This window comes from Idiotropiscis lumnitzeri, chromosome 15, assembly GCF_059441095.1.
Source record: "Idiotropiscis lumnitzeri isolate Australia: NSW breed Sydney's pygmy pipehorse chromosome 15, RoL_Ilum_1.0, whole genome shotgun sequence".
NCBI classification, from domain to species: domain Eukaryota; kingdom Metazoa; phylum Chordata; class Actinopteri; order Syngnathiformes; family Syngnathidae; genus Idiotropiscis; species Idiotropiscis lumnitzeri.
In genome coordinates, this window is record NC_142405.1 from 14,833,124 (window position 1) to 14,853,100 (window position 19,977).

Sequence of the window (19,977 nt, forward strand, 5' to 3'; positions counted from 1 at the left end):
CTATGACCGTTATTGATAATACTGTATCTGGAATAGTATGAATGCATTCACACTGATGTTGCTGTGCCCAAAGATGTATCAGTGTTGTTCGAATATGTTTTATTGCCAGAATATTAACGGGGAGCTCACAGGACCAAGAATCAGTGGCCACTGGGTTAAACAGTAACTAGATTGGTTGTTAGTAGTTAGATGGTAACCCTAATTAAGAGTGAATTCAGACACGTGACAGTAAGGCTGAACGATGTATCGTTTTGGGGCCCAAATCGCAATCTCAGACCAAATGATTTTGAGATCGTCAAAGCTGCGGTTTGTGCACCATGTTCACATTGCAGGTCACGCAGTACTGATTTAAAAAATAAAAGAAGAAAAAAAAAGAAAAAGTGACGCCCTGTTGCTCGTTGTGCCGGAGGTTTATTCTTTCGCCACTGCTTGTGTGCTCGGCGCCAAGATATCATGCTCCACAGCAGTATAGTCTTTATTTGTACTTAGAGTAAGTATTCCCACCTACGGATCTCTGTCACACGAAAATTCCCTCACCTGGAAAAAAAAATGTATGCATTAAAATTTCCGACTACTATATTCCATTAACAATCGATTCCTCAAAAACAAAAATTCCGATATCCGGAACCCAGAACCCATAGCGAAGCCCGCTGTAGCGCAAACTCAAGCAGTTCCCTGCTCTATGCAACGGAAAAACTTTGACCGCTCCGACATGATAGGATCCAAAATGGCGACATGCAAATTACTTTTTTGGCGTGAGTTTTACTGAAATTGCAAAAGATTTAGAATTCATTCATTTACATTTACGTCTGTAGATCATTGAATGGTAATGACCGGGGAAGAGAGATTGAAATGCATCCGATTAAGTGAAGCGGGACAGAAAGTAAAAAAACAAGGAATCGATTGTGGCTCCGTACAATTCCGGCATTTTACCTGGTCAGAAGAAATTGCTTGCTGCTTGACGGACGAAGTACAGCGGCGTAAATGAACGTGTCCTGGAATGCTTTAACTATTGTGCTAAAAACTTCCCACGAACTGGACAGCTACAAAGCATCCCGCGGCTGGCTTCTAAAATTCGTTGCACGACATAAGCTGAGCAATGCCGTCTTGTGTGGTGAGGGATGGTAGGTAAAGTTAGAGAGTAAGTGAGTGGAAGCAAAAGCTAAAAGAAAATAATAATAATAAAAAAAAAAAGCTCTATTTTGTTAACATACTTGCACGTTCATACAGGTGAAAAGCTTGTGTGTGACGTGTGGGTGTGGGTGTGTGTGTGCATGCGTGAGGAAGACTGCAGTGGCAGCACACTTCACATATGTACCATAGTCGTTTGCCACATAAGGAAATTCTGTTATACGGAAAGATTGGACAATGCAAATATGATTCCGTACAAGAGAATACTTACTGTACATGCAAGTACGTGCACAGCAGCTTCAACGAGCTGCGTGATGACAAAACGACCCCACTATCAATAATTTAGATCAGGGGTCTCAAACTAAATTTACCTGGAGGCCACTAGAGGCAGACTCTGGGTGAGGCTGGGCCGCATCAGGTTTTCCACAACAAGAAAATAAAAAAAATCTAATCTTCTCAAATGTCTTTATTTTTATTTTTTAACAAAAAATAAGATTTAAAAATAAATAAGGAATTAATAAGAAAATAAATAAGTAATTAATAAGAAAATTAATCAGTAATAAATAATAATAATAATAATGAGTCAAATGTCTGTATTAACAGTTCTTTAATCTTCTTCTGAACATGAATTGTCCTGAACATGAGTGGAACATTGAACATGAACTGATCTTCTGAACATGGCTTCTCATGCCTGCATCTTGCTGCTAGAGACCTGGCAGCGCTTCCTCTCGCATAGCTGAGCCACATTTGGCTTGAGGGAGGAAGCAGTTGAGACCCTTAGTATGGCTTGAAGATGATCATCAGTAAGTCTGGACCTGTACTTGGACTTATTGAAGTTCAAGGTGGAAAAGAGCTTTTCGCACAAGTATGTACTCCCAAAAAGGCACATAGTCCGCTTGAACATTCGGGAAAGCTCAGGGAAGCTGGGGGTCAATTCTCTCAAAAATTGCCCAAGCTTGTCTGCTTTTCCACTCACCTCCCTGAACTTGGCTTTGAGTTCAGAGTTGCACTGCAGGTCAATGAGCTCCATTTGAAGCACAGGTGGGGCATCTTGCACATCAAAGCTCATGTGTGATATCAACAAGAAAAGCCAAGTCCATGAGCCATTTGGGGTCACTTAGATCAGGAACAGCCACCCCATCCTTCTCCATGAAGGCTTTCACTTCTTCCCTCAGCTCAAAAAATCTCCTCAATACGTTTCCCCTGCTGAGCCAACGTACCTCGGTGAAGTAGAGCACATCCCCATATTCTGACTCCATTTCCTCTAAAAAAGCACGGAACCTTCTGTGCTTTGAGCCCCTGGATCTGATTTGGTTGATGCATTTCACAACCACAGACATCACATTGTCAAACTTGAGGCATTTGCTGCAAAGGGTCTGCTGATGGATAATGCAGTGCAGAGCAATGGCCTCCTCCACACCCTCCTCTTCCAGTTTTTTTTTGAACAAGTGCCACCAGTCCATTTTTCCTCCCTGTCATTGATGGTGCTCCATCTGTAGTTATTCCAACAAACTTCTTCCATGGCAAACCGGCATTCTCAATGGCATCACACAGCTGGTGAAATATCTCCTGAGCAGTGGTCTGGCCATGCATTGGAAGTACTGTGAGCAACTCCTCCATCACTTCACACTTGTCATCCACACCACGGACATAGATTGCGAGCTGGGCAGTGTCTGTGATGTCTGTGGTCTCATCAAGAGCGACTGAGTATGCACTGAAACATTTGGCTTTCTCACACAGTTGATCATAAATGTCACTTGACAGGTCAGAAATGCGATCTGCCACGGTGTTGGCAGAAAGGCTGATGTTGCTAAACTGACCTTTCTTTTCCGGACAAATTATACTTGCAGCCTGTAACATGCACTTTTTGACAAATTCACCTTCTGTGAATGGCTTTCCTGCCTTAGCAATCATCTCACTAACCACATAGCTTGCTTCGACTGCTGCATTATTCTCTTTGGTTGTTTTCTTGAAGAAATCTTGTTGCCTCAGTAGACATGTTTTAAGATTGGCAACCCGGTTGGCTCTCTCATCTCCCTGGTATTTTGCATACTCCTCAGCATGTCTAGTAGTGTAATGACGTTTCAAATAGTATTCCTTGTGCACCGCAACTTTCTCTGTGCAAATAAGACAAGTCGGTGTGCCCCTGTGCTCAACAAAGAAGTATTGCATTTCCCACTTTTCCTGAAATTGTCTGTGCTCATCACCAACCTTTCTCTTCACTGCAAGCTTTGAAAAAGACATGTTTGGGGCTGTAGTATATATGATGTCATTTGGTGTCACTGTTGCACTGAAGTTTAAATCAAGTTTACCCGACGCACAAAGAACGTCATTTCCGCTTATTTTGGCGGCATCTAGCGGTGGCACTTCCGGTAATTTACATATGAAATGCATCCTTTGTACAACAAAAGTAGGCATGGTGTAGTAAAAATCTCAACACGGTTAGTTTAAGGACACTTTCAGCAACATCCACAAAAATTTTGAAGTTTCTAGGAGCTACGGTTTTTTCATAGTTACTGAAAATGTCTCAAACAACAGCAGCTTAAAAGGGACGTCAAGGCAGCAACAAACGTGATTTAAGCATTATTTGGAGAATTTTTAAAATTTTATTTTCGTTTCTTTCACCACCAAAAAATCACATACTGTCATAGAAACAAAAGTAAATAATAAAAAAAAATATTTCGATAAAGTTTTCAACAAATAAAAAAAACCCGGAAGTAATTTTCAGGCGCCGCAAAATCCGAACATTCATCAATCAAACCCCTACTAAAACATCGAAAAAAAATTACAATCCTACCCTCGTTTTAAAGCTGAAGATGTGCCCAACAATAATCCGCGGTTCAATTTTATCCACTGTGACCAGGTAATCCTACGTTTTATAATTAGTCCCGTCTGTGCTAGTGCTGATGCAAAGCTCCGTCAGACTGCACATCTTATTCGCGCATGGGTCTCCTGTCAATCAAATCAAAATCTTGTCAAATAGCAGAGATCCTAAGCATAAACCATAGTTCTGGCATGAGTAGGCCTACTTCTGTAGTTATAAAGCTTTAATTACACTGTAATTAAAGCTTTATAACTACAGATTGGCACTTTACAGTGTAAAGTGCCAGTCATATCAAATTTGCGGGCCGCACGAACATTAAACTTTCATAATAAGGCGGGGGCCGCAAACTATCATCCCGCGGGCCGCGAGATTGAGACCCATTATCTAAATTTTAGATCAATAATTTAATGTTTTGAACGAGGAGGCAAACAAGGAACCGCTAAGCGTGCTAATCGCTAGCGTGCGTTACAGCGTCGGAAGGACCCAAATTAAATGCTTAGGTGTACAGTCGACTTTTAACAGAAGTCTAGTTAGTACCGCATTATGAACAGAAATATTGTATTTCAATCAATACGTATCTAGACATAAAATAAGACGACGGCTACATTTGCAATTTAGCAGACGCTCTCAGAACGCAGCACACAAAACTTGAGAAAAAACTCGCCCCCTCAAAAAATAAAAATTTGTATGTGTCCTTCCATTCTTACATTAATAAGCTTTTATTGTGAAGTACATTGTGAAGATATTGTGAATTTTGCCCCAAAGCTTGAATTTAAACAAATAATTAACTAATTAAATAAATATATTTAAAAAAAAAAAAAATCTAATTCGCAATGTCAGCCAGAAAAAAATGTATTAGTTTATTTTCTTAAAATTGCCCTACGTGACAGCCTTAAAAATAACACCATATAGACATCCCCATTGCATACATCGTAGCACTAAAACTGCGAGCACAGCATGATTGTTTAACATGCTGGTATTTGTCACACAGAAGTCAATTGGTGATTAATTAGATTAGGTCTTATCTACGTTTTTACAAGCAACCTTTGGTCCAATGCTAAAAATGTCAGAATTTGTGATTGTCAAAATAATGGCATACAACTTGGGACAGATTTTGCTATTTCATCCTTTGAGATGAAGGGGATGTTTTTTACCGACACATAATTCTTTTGCGTCTGGAATTTTTTTTATGTGTGTGTCCAGATGCTGGGTGTACAGGGTGCCAGTGAGGCTTGTCCAGGCGAGAATGCCAGGCAGCTTGCCAAAGTGGTGTGTGCCACTGTGCTGGCTGGAGAACTGTCACTCATGTCAGCTTTGGCAGCTGGCCACCTGGTCAAGAGTCACATGACACATAACAGGTAAACATTTCTTTACTTTTTTATTATTATTCTTGTTTGATACGAGTGGTTTGTGATTGACATTTCTATAGTTTTAGTTTTATTTCAATACATTCGTATTTCATAGAAATAGTCAAAGGATGTCAAAAGAAAAGTACTTGAAGTGAGAGTGATTGTTTAAACCACAGGTGTCAAACTCCGGTCCTGGAGGTCCACATTCCTGCATGTTTTCCATCTCTCCCAGCTGCAACGTACCCGATTCAAATGACTCATCAGGCTTCTTCAGAGCTTGCTGATGAGAGCAGATCAGTGATTGAAATCATGCAGGAAAAGCAGCCCTCCAGGACTGGAGTTTGACACCTATGGTTTAAAGAAATGACATCAAAAGGCATCAACCAGCTAAATCCTAATCTTATTTTAAGAAGTTGCTTAGAAAATTAAATTCTGTTTTTAGATCCAAGGTGAACCTCCAAGAGCCTGTGGGAACGTGCACCAAACAAGCCTCGTGAGCGCATTAAAGCAGCATGGCTCCCCGAGATGCGTCTGTCACTGCCTGAATCAGCTAACCCAGGAGGACCATATGGGTGCATAAGTGACTGAAATGACTACAGACTTAAAGGGCTTTCAAAACAACACAAGTATTTGGTCTTAAAACGCTGCTGTCTATTCCTCTTTATACATGAAATTATTTTATTTCCATGTGAAGAGAGGTTGTATAAAAATCATACAACAATAAATGCGCATCATCGCCTTTATAAACACGATTAAGGAATAAATACAATTTGTTAGAGTGCTGTGCGATATGGACAAAATTGCATTTCCGATGCTTAATCCAATTAATACATTAATTTAGCTGTTGGATTAGGCATACATGGATTACTTGTGTCCACAAGGATGATGTAATAGAAAGGTGACTGTTGTGTTACCATCTCGGATGGGTAGACATTTTAATATTGCACTACAATATATAATCACACTATACCACAGCACTGGTTTGTTCTTTATTTATGTTGAAGCTAGGGCTGGGCGATATGGCTGAAAACTACTATATCAATAGGCATGTATGTCATGTCGGTCGATATCGATATACAGTGAAACCCCGCTACTTCGCGGTTCACCTTTCGCGGGTTCAGTGCTTCGCGGGTCTAAAAAAAATATTCAAAAATTAAAAACTTTTTTGCCCGGGCACGATCGGGGCTCTCCATTCGCTCCGCTCCGCAGGGGAATTGTAGTTTCGCCGAGCGGCACGACGGGGCGCTGGAGCGGTTAGACGGCCGGCGTGCGCCGAAGAAGAGCGTGGGCGAAGAGGAGAGTGGACGAAGAAGAGCACGTTCCCCCGGGCACGATTTGGGGCGACGTTTCGCGCGGTTCGGACCGTACCAGAGCTCCGGCCGGCGTGCGTGGCAGTTAAGCCGAAGAGGAGCACCTTCCCCGGGCACGGGCGGTGCCAAGCGGCCCCTAAGTTTAACCGAATGAAAGCTCCGGAGGAGGCCGGCCGGCGTGCGTGACAGTTACGCCGAAGAGGAGCACCTTCCCCGGGCACGGGCGGTGCCAAGCGGCCCCTAAGTTTAACCGAATGGAAGCTCCGGGGGAGGAGGGCGGGCGTGCGTGACAATTAAGCCGAAGAGGAGCACCTCTTCCGCCCGGGCACGAGCGGAGCGCGAGGCTGTCAGTTATGAATGAATAAATAAATAAATGAAGAATGCCACCTTTCATTTCACAGGGCACACCGGACGGCGTACCAGCAGGTAAAAGTCAAAGTAATTAAATAAATACAAAAAGAAGTAAGTGAATAAAAAGTGTTTCCTTACACTAGATACGTTTATACTGTGTATATTTGCATGCTTTTTATGAATGTCTGCTGCTAATGTTATACATTAACGGCTACATTACGCCGCCGATCTGTGTGATCTATATCTTTGCTGCTGTAACACTTCAAATTTCCCCATTGTGGGACTAATAAAGGACATCTTTATCTTTATCTTTATAATGGCTGGGGAATAAAAAAATAATAAGTTTTAATAATAATTTTATTTTTTTTTTTGTTATAACATGAATTTCACTCTCTTTCTCTCTACCCGTATATATATATACAGTGAACCCCCGGTTATCGCGGTTAATGGGGACCGAGACCACCCGCGAAAACTGAAAATCCGCGAAGTAGCGTCGCACCTTCAAAAAAAAAAAAGACAAAAAAAAACACTGTGTATATATATACTTCGCACCTATATATATATATATATATATATATATATATAAATATATATAGGTGCGAAGTAGCGGCACACCTTCAAAAATGCTTAAAAAAATATATATATATGTGTATTCACATTGGATGCGCGACTAGATAACACACACCCAGTCCACAATAGGGCAAAATTTTCTTGGATTGTTCAGACTTTTCCATATAATACAGCACCACAGCAGTGATACTTGAAGTTAATGTCGAATTAGTGGCACTGTTTTTATGGAAAATTACTCACTTAACGCAAGGGTAAGTTGTTGTAGAGGAGATATTTCAGACAAAAATGACCCTGAAGTGGTCACAAGCACGTGTCTTATGTTGGATGTATGAAATTTTATTCTGATATTTTCCATTGTAACGTATTTCATTGTATTTAGGACTAAGACATTGTAAAACACTGTTTGGAAGAACTTATAGAATACCTCAAATTTAAGAACAAATGGGAAATAGATGTTGAAGCAACTTTAGTTGACCATATGTGAAAAATGTTAGGAAAACAAAAGACAGGCGCAAATTTAGAGTGACAAAGCTCTTTCCGTCTCCCAGCAGGGCAGTAATCTAGTAAAGCCAGGATACTGGGTGCTTGTAAGAAGTTTGAAGATAAGACATTCGTAATTACCCAAGGGGGAAGGAGGCGTTAGTAACAGCTCTCACAGCTGTAATGATAGCAGAAAGGTCAACATTGGTTTATTCGACACGTTGTAAAGAGGTCACGTTGGTTGAAATCTCCTACAAAGGAGACACCAGACTAAGAGGTTTATACAGAGTTACAAGCGGGACAAAATTTATTTAAGAGGAACTGTCCTCACTTGAGGCCGAGGCCAGACCTGCTGACCAGCATGATGGTCACCAGCTAAGTGGGGACACCTCAGGTGAGATTGGCCGTGCCGTGCATCAGATGTTTCTGGCCCGTTGGGGTCGATGTTGCTGTATGTTTCAGGTGGGGAAAAGGGGGAGACAGGCCTGGTCTATGTGGCCAGGGCGAGACGTGAATAGAGTGAGACTTCCGGCAGTGACCCATCCAATAATGTCGACATTACACAGCTGTTCCAGTTGGCCGTCCACAAGGGCGTGCCCCTTCCAGTGGCAGAAATCAGGCGAAATAGTCCATCAATGAAAAATGCTACTCGGGCTAAGTAGAACACATTTTGTACATAATTTTGCACGACATCAGAAAAGGAAAATATGGGATTGGATTAAGGAGCGTGACTAAAATTGTTGTACTTGCAGGTTTCGAAGGCCAAGAGAGATAAGAAAAAAGGAGGCAGCTGCTCCTTCCACTTCTGCTGCTTCTGGGCAAGGTTCGGGTGACGCAGCGCCACAGCAGACTGGCTGCTGTCCATAGCAGGCCAGTCAACGAGGTCGGGACCGCGGTAACAGAGGTACGGGTGGTTATGGACAGGGATTGTGAGTGGGGTGTGCTCTGGCTGCGGGGTGTGGGGTCACTGGGTGATGAGCTGTCCATGCCGAGCCACTTTCTGGAATGTGCCATCCTCCGGTGCCATATCTGTCACAAGGAGCTCCACCAGCGCAGGGGACGCCACCGTTACCCACTCTCAACGCACTTGACACAAACCCGCTCGTACCCCATTCCATGACAGGGGGCCGCGGAGCTTCAGCGTTCGAGGAGTAGCAGGTCCTAGCATTCCGGGGACGGTGGATGGACAAGTTTTCGATGGTGCTGGATATTGGGGCGAGCTATGAGCTCCTTCCGCAACCCCCACTGAGCCATGTGGACTCTCAAGATTGCCTGAGTCACTGCCATTGACTGAACGAACACTGGAATTCGAGTGGCATTCCCGGATGGGACTGAACTTGACTGTGCACATCCGTCGGAGGGAGCATATGTCGTGCTCTCTTCCTTCCCAGTGGCTAAACTGAACTGAAACATTTGAGAGCAGCTCTGAAACCTGGTTCCCATCCTCCCGCGGTGGGTATGCCCTGTTCCTGCTCTGGTCTGAGTGGTTTAGCAACCGCCACCCTTTCAATTCACCAATTGACATATCACATTGTACATGTGATCACAAACATGATTTGGTTTATCAAAAATGCACTCATCCAAATTTAGTCATGAGTGCATCATGCGTTAGAATTATATTTTTGTTATGTCTACCGGCGTTGCCTCGCACGCGTGCCTTGTCCCTGAGCAGCGGAAATGGTATGAATTGTTTACTTTCACCGAGCCACAAATCGCATTGAATATTGATGCGCGTCATCATACTAGAGATCTAGACCCCATAGTTGTTGAATACTCCGCGTCACAAACGGGAGATCATATTTCAGCACTGACTACAAATTCTTTGGTTTTGGGAACATTACTAAATTTCAAAATTTCCAGGGAAGGGTCGCTCGGAAATGGTAGTTCTGTGTGTGTCTCTGCGAGAGGTGTTGTGGACCCAGGGCCCAACTGATTTGGGGCTCGGCTCCACAGCTCCGCGATTGTTTTTACTGTCTCTACCCCTTCCCCCAGTTGACAGAATCAGTGTGGGCACAGCCTGTAGGTGGATTGAGCCAATCATGAGACAATAGGAGGTGAAGACTGCAGCGGTCTTGGAGCCGTCTATGTCTTGTAGAGCACCTTTTCTTCCCGTAAAAAAGAAAAAATAATAGAGGTTTAATTCGGTATCTGCGTTATTATAGTTGTGGGATTTTTTATTTTAAGCATAAATGGTTACTATTTCATTTGGGTTGCTTTAAAATTTGTCAATTAACAGTCAAAATTGGAGTGGTAGCTCAGGCTTAATTTGTAATTCCTAAACCCAGTTAGATATTGGAACTCAGTGAACTAAATTTTATTTAATTTGGGAATGATTTGTCCATGTTGTGAAGCCAGATTCTAGTTTTGTGCCATATTAGCTGGATATCATTAGGACATTATTGCGAACCAACACTGCTTGTGGTGATTATCGGTAAAACTAAATTTATACGTTGGAGAATAGTTTCTGAATGCAATGCCTGTGTGGATGCCACCGTCTAGATTATATTCGAAGAATGCTTTTGCAACGGTCTGGGGATTGAAATAGATATAATATTTGGTGGGTGTACGTTAAGCACATTATATTATTCAAGTGACTGATACAAGCTTCACAATCAAGTTGGGGGAGGTGATTGAAAACAATTAATTATGGTATTGTTGCGATTATTTGGCATGCGTTTTTGGAAGGATTGTGTAACGATTGCTGGCATTTTTTTTTAAAATACTTACAGGATAGAAGGTCAATTATTTAATTGAGCAGGTTTATATTTACAAAATATGTTAAACATTAATTACACAAACGCATTTATCAGATGAAAGTACGGTGCAATTAGACACGAGAGGTCGGAAGTGGTACCATTACTCGCAACTTCGACCTGCGCCAGAGTTCTTTCCCCACGATGGTGAGCCTGATGGTTGACTGCCCGGACGGGCAGGTCAAGAGAGGGGGAGATACTGACCAATTGAAACACAAACAAATCAAACATAAAAATGGACACGGCTGTCCTGTTTCTTATTATTTCTGAATGATAGGCTTGCTTTCTACGCTTTTAGTATGTTTGCTCCTAATGTATGTGTTAAGGATGTTCACTTTGAGCTTCATTTGACCTGTGGAGTGTGTTTTCACAGGGTTTGGCATGCGCGGCTTATTTTGTGGCCATGACGATATTGTTGCTTTAGGAATACCAAGCCTTGTGTTGAACCTCCCTAATACATAAGTTACAGCCTTGAGAGGCATCGGGCCTCGACATTATCTACAAGGGTCAGGGGTCATCAACGCCCCAAGGAAGGTGTTTACAGAAAAGGGATCTGGCGTTGGGGAGTCGCATCTGCGCTGGGGGTGCCTGGCACCCAGGGGAGGCTGTCGGGGGGTTCAGCCGGGGGCCAGCAGGATAGGAATGCATGTGCAAAATGGGAGAATTGGATATTAACAAAATTTACCGCACCTGTAAGCATAGTTATGGTTTGAAGCTTGGGAAAATGACAAAACTAGACAGACAAATCATACAGATGAGAAAGACAAAACTTACATTTCTTTAACAGTATGAGACTGTTTTTCAGACAGACGGAGTGGAGACAAAAAATTGTGATGTTACAGTACCACTGCAACCAGACGGTCATGTACGAGGAACGGGAGGACAGCTCGGATAGGTTGACAGACACACAGGTGATATTGTTTTGTAATATTTGTGACCAAGACCCCGAGGTTGGTGTATACGTGAAATTATTCGATCACCCAATTGATTTGGAAAGATTTTCTCCTAATTTTTAATTTTTTACTAATTTTCTCTTGATTTTTAATTCTTACTAGTTTTCTATTGATTTTTAATTTTTACTAATTTTTTATTGATTTTTAGTCTTTTACTAACTTTCTATTGAGCTTTATCTCACATTCTATTGATTTGTAAGTTGTTACTAATTTTTCATTGTTTCATGTTTAGCTCGTGTTTAACAATAAAATAAGGGGTTTGAGTGATGACCTCAGTTGTCTGAGGTCATGAGAGGGAATAAAGGAGTGGAAGAGTTTAAACCTGGCTAGTTTTATTCGATGTCCTGCATCTTGTGTCACTGTTATTCTGTGGAATGCTGAGTGTGTGGCTGGTGAAGCTGAACAAAGAAAGTGAAAGAATGTGAAGGTTTGGGAGGTTTTAGGTCGGTGCCTGGCGGAGACAGAAACTGGAACCTTCAGCCACAAGCAGGAGGAGCCACCACTTGAAGAAAGACCAAGAAAGCAAGCTAAAGTTAACTGCAGCATACACATAGCCAATAGAATCATGCCAGGATGCCTTTGTCTCTGTGTCATTTGCATATTGTGTCTATAAATTAATGCTGAACAGCGAAGAAAAAGAGAGCTGTATTGAGAGGGACCCAAACTGAAGTTGTAGATTTATGTGTTAGGAATAAATCCACTCGTGTGTGAAAATGCCGGCTTCCTGATACCTTTCTATTGCAGAACGAGCGCGCATATTGTTGGATGAGTGAGAGTTGGGTAAAGTCACAAATTGGAGTCAGATTATTAATTTGAGTTTACATTGGTTTAAAATTTAATTCTAACATTGATTTAAAGATAAATTCCAACAATAGCTTCCAAATTAGCGTATTTATTTTTGCATTTTCTTCAACTACAATGACAATAAAGGGATTTCTGATTCTGAACTCAACTCGACACACAAACTTGCGATCCGCTCTGCTTCCATGAGCGCTGCGACATCCTCACACAAGAGTGCGTCAACACGACAGTACTACAGTACCGTAACATATGGAGCTAGGGCGCACCCATAGATTGATGCTTAACACCTCCACTCGCACTTCGCTCAAAGAGTTACTGTAAAACAAAATAACATCACATTTCCCTTAAAGGCAAATGAAAACAAATACACCAAATAGCCAGGATTTGTATTAGGTTCATTTTGTCTTCTTATTATTTTTCATTCATTTTATTCATTCATTCATTTATGGCAGACAATATCGTTTTAGGTTGTTTTATTACCTGACATGTTTCGGCGAGTCTTTCGCCTTCTTCAGAGTGACACATGATGGTGTCTTGTGACTCGTCTTTATCAGCTGATGTTCCATGAGGGCGTAACTTACCTGTCAATTTTGACAGGTAATTTACCTGTGGCAGGGGTCTTCAATCCTGTTCCTCGAGGGCCAGTGTCCTGCCCGTTTTCCACCTCTCCCTGGTGCAACACACCTGAGCAATCGTTATCTAGCTTCTGCAGACCTTGCTGATTATCTGATCATTTGAATCAGCTGTGTTGCAGCAGGGAGAGATGGAAAACTTGTAGGACACCGGCCCTCGAGGAACAGGATTGAGGACCACTGCCCTATGGTGTTACTCTTGGACTTGAGAAAATACACCATTATGGTACCCGAATAATAATCTGGGAAAGATTGTGCATATTGATGCCCTTCTATGCTAGGTATCCGCTTGGGACCTGCTAAGTCAGTGTGCACTAATTCTAGGGTTTTCTTAGCCTTACTGTCTGTATCCCTATTTCTTGTTTGTGTGAAACTTCCACGTGCACACACTTCGCAAGACGCTGACTTTGTTGTAGTATTTATTATTTTCATTCCTTTCACAATACCCTGTAATTTCTGTACATATTGGTAGTTGCAATGACCTAAAATTTTAATGCCAAGTTTGTACATCATGACAAACATATTGTTTCCACTGATCAACATTCTTTTCAATAATTGGCAAATAAAACGAGTCACCACTCTCATGAATGTCGAACCTGTTACCATCCTTGGTTACCATTTGACTGTTACCTTTCTTAACGACGATCATCGCTCCTACATTCGTCGCTCTTGCCACTGAAAAGATGTTGTGGGGGTATAAAGGTATATACAGTGCCTCTCTTATGTACGCTGTGTTCTGTCGCCATGCACTGTCTTGCAGATAGATCACCACTGTTCCTCTGTGTTGTGCTATCCCGCTGCATTTGGCCCCATCAGCCAATTCCGCTGAATGAGACTCTGGCCCGAATGAAACATCAAAGCTTTTGAACTTTCCGATGTCATTTAGGATGTGGGATGTCGCTCCTTCATTTACCATGATGCCTTTCAGTTTCACATAATCACTCAATCTTTCCATCTTCATGTGCTTTGCCTTGAAGAGCTGGTCTTGATCGTTTTCCTCTTCCACTGCGACTCGCCTTGCTTCATCCTGGGTGCCCTTTTTTCTTGCTTATGCACTTGTGGTGTGTGTTGCTCTTACAGCAATTGCACCACACCTTTTTGGAACATCCTCTTGATTTTTGTCCTTGTGTTCCACATCTGTAACAGGTTAGGTCAGCAACAGGCTTATCTTTTCTGTTGCTGGAGTGCTTTTTCTTGAAGCCTCGACCTGATTTGACAGACGTCTTCATTACATTATCGACATGCTCTGCTGGCTTCATCTTCTCTGCTTCTTCATAGATCCATAGCCTTCTCTTGAAGTCTGTGAACGTAATAGTATCTTCGTTTCGGGTTACGCGCACGGCTCGCGGTTTGAAAGAATCTGGTAAGCCGTTCAACATCATAGAAATGGTCAGTCCGTCACTCATGGTCTCATCGGCATCTCTCAAAGCAGTGTACCAACTATTGGGTGTGAGTGAGAGTGTAAATCTGATCGCTAGCCGGAGAAATGCCTGCATTACTCCTGCTCACCTTTAGGGGCTCTATTGGAGTTGAGTCACCGAGGAAATGAGAAGTAGGTTAGTAAATGAACCTTTAAAGCCAAATTTACTCCAATGCGTGTTCGTTTTTTTGTAGTCAAGAAGAAATGGTTAAATAAAGACTCAATAACTGATTAGAGTTCCGATATTTAGTTTCTTCGATTTCTGGAGTTCAAGAAATAGTAGAAAGACAGATATCTGGGCGACGAGCACAATCGAAAAGCGGCGCACGTTATCTCAGCCCAGCCTCACATTATATAGGAGTTTTTTTATGTCAAGGGTCATGTAGTTTGAATTGGTCATCCTCGCTCCCTCCCACAGCACAGGTCCACGTCCAAGGGAAGGTCCTCTCCAGGTTAGTCATCGTCTGGATGGTTGATTCCCATCTGGTCCCCAAGACTGGCATGCCAAGGCTAGCCTTCTCCGGCGGGCAGTCTTTCCGTCTCTCCTGCTGGCATTCCCCTGTAATCTCGTCGGTGTGCATGTGTATATGTTCCCAGATCAAATTATGTCTTTCAGAATGTGTTTTTTGCAATAGCGTCCCAGTAACCCCTCCACTGCCCAATTTGGTATGTTTGCCTCTTCTACGGCCTATGTGGAAAATGTGCTTTATCGTATGTGTCCATGAAGTGCTGTCTGGTTTGTAATCAGTTTGTAATGTGCAGATTGAATTTGTTTGCTGTGAATCTGAGTGGAAGCCGTGAAAATACTATGTTCACGCATTCAAACTAAGTAATAAAAATTTAGCATATGAAAATGATATAATAAATCAGTAAACCCCTTGACTACAATCCCAGCCATACCTATCCATAGTACTTCTAGTATCATTTGATAAATGCTTCTTGTTTAATCAATGTTTAACATATCCAGTAAATATGAACCTGCTAAATTTAATAATCAACCTTCTGTCCCGTAAATGTTTAAAATAATGCCAATAATCGTAATACAATCCTTCAGCACTGTAAGGATCTGCTTTTCCAGCCGTGACTGGAAAAGCAGTGAAGATGGAACTCTTTAACCGCGGACACAGGAGATGAAGTGCTGAACAGAATATTTATTAACACAAAAATACTTACAGTACAAAAAGGCGCGGAGCCGACAAAGTCCAACATAAATCGCTGGAGGGAAAACCCGCTCCAGGAAGAAAGCAACAACGATAACGAAAAGCGCTTGCAAATGCAAGGGAAAAGAACCAGAACCAAAATCGCTTGCCGCGGAAGGGCAAGGGGAATCAATTGGGACGAGCAAAGGAATCCGAGAAGTACAAGGCACGAGACGTAGTCAATTGGCGAAGCAAGGGTCATAATACACGAGAATCGAGAAAACGAGGAATCAAGATAACACAGGCGTGGTACGTAGCGTGAGCAAGGAGGAAGGAATAATCCGACGCTGAGGAGCCAGCGTCGGTGGTTTAAATATACAAGGTAATCATGGGATAACATGATTCAGCTGTGTGGCCGGTGGGCGTGTCTCTCCGGCCGTGAAAACATGACATGAACGAGAGGCACCGGGAGGCACGCCACGCGCCAGCTACGACAACAAACAAAAGACACGTGGCGTGACAGAAACGAATCATGACAAGCACCATGTCAAATTTTACATGGTTTAGTGGATAATTGACGAAAAACCTCATTAAATCAGTCTTTAAATCTAAAGGGAGTAACAATAAAATAAGTGGTTAGTTCTTTTTCCAATATAGAGGTATATACTTTGTTCCAAACACATACAATTCACGCTTGACGTCTGTATATGGACAATGTTTATTAACTAGTACAGCTATTGAACATACAAGACACGACCAAATCCTATTCCGCGGTAAACCTAAATGAATGAAGATGCAAAAACAAAAATCGGAAATGAATAAGAGGTGAAGGACAAAATGGGACATCTAATAGATGAGCACAAGAAACTGTAGTGATGACTATAGTGACAGTGTGTGACTTTATGGAATGCACAAAGTTTGCTAGCGTTCACTTACAAATGTGTATGCACCAACTAAAAGCCAAGGGAGCCGCATATGTCGTCACATACGTCTGTTCAGCAAGGTCTCGCGTGTTGAGCAGGTGTCAAGAGAAAAATGAAAATAAAAAGAGAAAAGTACCAACCAAAGAGGAACAATCGTGGCAGTTGGATAGGCAAAGCTTGGTGGGGTCTCACGTGACTTTGTGCGATCAAGGATGGAGCAAAGCGGGCTCGTGACCTCAACGTGCGCTCCCGCAAGCCGGATTTTCACGGGTTCACCTGCCACATGCGTGGTTGTGAGTGAGGTCCCAGTACGCAAGCTAGTTGCCACTCCGTAGTAGGAGGTATGGGGAATATCCCAAACCACCATAGGTTCAGAAAAATTAAATTTCTGAGCCAAAACGCCCTTCAAGAGTTTGTTCTCTGGGGCAATCTTTGAAGAGTTGGAGATAGAGAGCGTCATGGGTGAAGAGAGAGTCGGGTTGAAGAGAGCGAGTCTAAGGTTGCAGAGAATCCTAGGTTGCAGAGAGAGAGAGAGAAAGAGAGGGAGAGAGAGAGAGAGAGAGAGACTAAGGCGAGGCCTTTTATCTGCTGGGGACAGGTCGGTGTGCGAACTATCCGACCCCTCTCAGCTTCGGATTTCAAGTGAGGCCCAAATATTTTACTAAAATTTGAGTCTATTGAATTGTTCTTTTAAACCTTTGTGCATTTCACAATTTCTAACTTGCATCAAATCTCATTCCTTGGCTGAAAACATGTCACGTTGAACCGAATCCTAAGTCTAGACAATTAAGACTATAACTGTCAGGTTTAAATGCCCTGACGCCTTTTGGGAGAGCTTACTGAAATAACTTACTGTTAAAGAAGTTTAAGTTTTGTCATGTTATCAAGTTTCAAACTATGCTCACAGGTCAAATGAAGCTCAAGTGTCAAATGAAGTTCAAGTGAATATGCTCCCTTTTGCGGTTAGCAGAAGTGTAAACCAAAAGGTGTCGTGTAAGCGGAAACCGTTAGAATAGGCAGGAAGAATGTGGGCGAGTGTGATGGAGTCAAATGTCAAGTTTTCCATTCTGTATGAATTGCATATTCAAATTGCCTATGCTATGATGCAAATAAAAGCCATGTGGGGAGCAGGAAGCTCCAGCTTCTCCTCTGACTGCAGGGGGCTGCTCCGCGCGTGATGAAAGACAATCTTGGCTGGTTGATTCATTTGTTCAGGCTTGTTTTGATAGAAACATCCTTAAATCTAACGGCCGAAATAAAACGCTAGCTGAAAGGCCAGGAGGAACCAGACACTGTTGTTCATTTTCACCGCCGGTGGGGGAAAAGAGTGGGACAGAGAGGCCGCGAGCAGCAGCTCGCCCGCGAGCAACCGCTCGCCCGCGAGCAACCGCTCGCCCGCGAGCAGCCGCTCCGTGCGACTCCTCCCTCCTCCTCCTTTCACCGGCTCTGCTTTTATTAGCTTGACTCAAGAATCACAAGGAGACAAGAAATTAAAATACAATGAAGGTCTGTTTAGCCTAAACTAATCACCAGAAGACAGTAAAACATCAATAACTAATCACCAGGGACTCCAGCAGGCAGAAAATCACAACTCACGGTGTAAAGGTTACTTTAACTAAACACATCTTCAGGATACGGTGTGTGTGTGTTAAAATAAGAAGTAAGTGTCTATGTGTGTGTGTTTAAGCATTAATAAGTGTAAAAAACATGATTATGAATACACAAACTGATTACCTATCCTCGGCCCATCTTACATTTCCCCCTTGTTGTCGATTTAAAAATCATGTTTTTACGGCTTTAAGACAGATCATCATAATGAAATCATACAACAGTGTGATCATCAGTGGAGGGGCGAAAACCCTCAGTAGGGACAAAATTCCCCTCCTCCCTTCCGGCGTGGAACGAGATCCTCATAATTTGATGACCATCAGGGAATAAAACATATATATATATAAATACATTTCAATGTGCCGCGTGAAAAATAACAAAACTGTCTCCACGCAGAGCTTGTCCTTGGTGGAGGCCCTTGCCTCGTTGTAGGAGAGGACAGCCGTCCTTACCTCCCGAATCTTCGTGTGTGGTGTATGTGTGCACATGTTTGGTCAGGGGCAAAAAGGGTCCATGTGTTTTTAGGTTTCAGGGTCCAGTTCGAGTTCGTCATTGTCCAGTTCGAGTTCATCATTCTCAACATCAATCAGGTTGTAATGGTACATTTGGGCATAGGAACAATGCAACATGAACAGACTACACATAAAATTAAAACTATAATTATCCCGATAAATTGTGTCTTTCAAATTTTTCATAGTGGTCATAACATCAATAATTGTTTAATTTTCATTTGGAATGTATGTGCAGCAATGTTCTCCAATCAAGGCTGAAATTTCTTTGTCATGTACGTCATTAATTTCCAAACAATATCTAATCTTTTTGTTCTGTGGCTTCAACATTCGTATCTGTGGCTGGTTGTGTGGTTCTGATGTGCGTGTGGTCCGAGATTGTGACTCAGGTGGGCTTCTTTTCGAGGGACTCGCGTCGCTAGGCTTCTCAGCTTGCACTGCGACTGGTGGATCCAGTCGCTACGCCCCGCGACCTTTGCTGCCGTCGGGGTCACTGCCATCATCTGGCGAGGGCCATCTCAGCATTCACTTGTCCCAACAAAGTTGTTTCAACACCTTGAAGAAGAGTTGGTCTCCCACACGGACGTGATTTCTCTGTGGATCAGAACACACTGACCAGTAATTGTGTCTTTGCATCTTTTTTCGGTCAAACATGTTTTCCATGACCGATGTGCCAGTCGCTGGTGGTTCTGATGAACCTGAGAGTCTATGTGTGCAGCCATATAGGATTTCGAAAGGGGATAGTGTCCTTCCTTCGGCTGGCACTATCCTCATTGCTGTGATTGAAACACAGTCTGGCCATTGTCTTTTTTTTTTCTCTCATTGTCTTAATATTGTCTGGCCTTAACAGTTCCATTAGTGCGTTCCACAAGTCCTGCAGACTGTATGCACAATGACGCTTTGAGTCAATTCTGCAACAACTGTCCCACTTGTTACAACATCATTCACAAAATGCATCATTTTCACTTTCAATCACTCTTGAAATTCCAAATGTCAGGATAATTCGATTACACAATACTTTTTCCGACTGTTTTAGCATCATCATGTTGTTGGAAAACAACTTAACCCATTTTGAAAACATATTAATTACAACCAAACAATATTGCATCTCAAACAAATAACATTTTGTCTAAAAAACATTTTTTTGTTGAAAAGCCTGTATGTGGGAACAATTTCATATCACACTTCCCCTCTCTTGACACACGGCTATGCTGGTGTGTCACT

General features: G+C 42.4%; 1 protein-coding gene across 3 annotated transcripts in view; it reads left to right on the top strand.

Annotated features, from left to right (window-relative positions):
* Positions 1–6,056, top strand: part of hmgcra (3-hydroxy-3-methylglutaryl-CoA reductase a) — a 31,254-nt gene extending 25,198 nt beyond the window's left edge. For all 3 annotated transcript variants that reach the window (XM_088317629.1, XM_088317631.1, XM_088317632.1), the window contains exons 19-20: positions 5,159–5,313; positions 5,747–6,056. In XM_088317629.1, the coding sequence (XP_088173755.1) occupies positions 5,159–5,313; positions 5,747–5,801 (210 nt within the window). In that variant the 3' untranslated portion in view covers positions 5,802–6,056. The remainder of the gene's footprint in view (positions 1–5,158; positions 5,314–5,746) is intronic.
* The last annotated feature ends 13,921 nt before the right edge of the window (positions 6,057–19,977 follow it).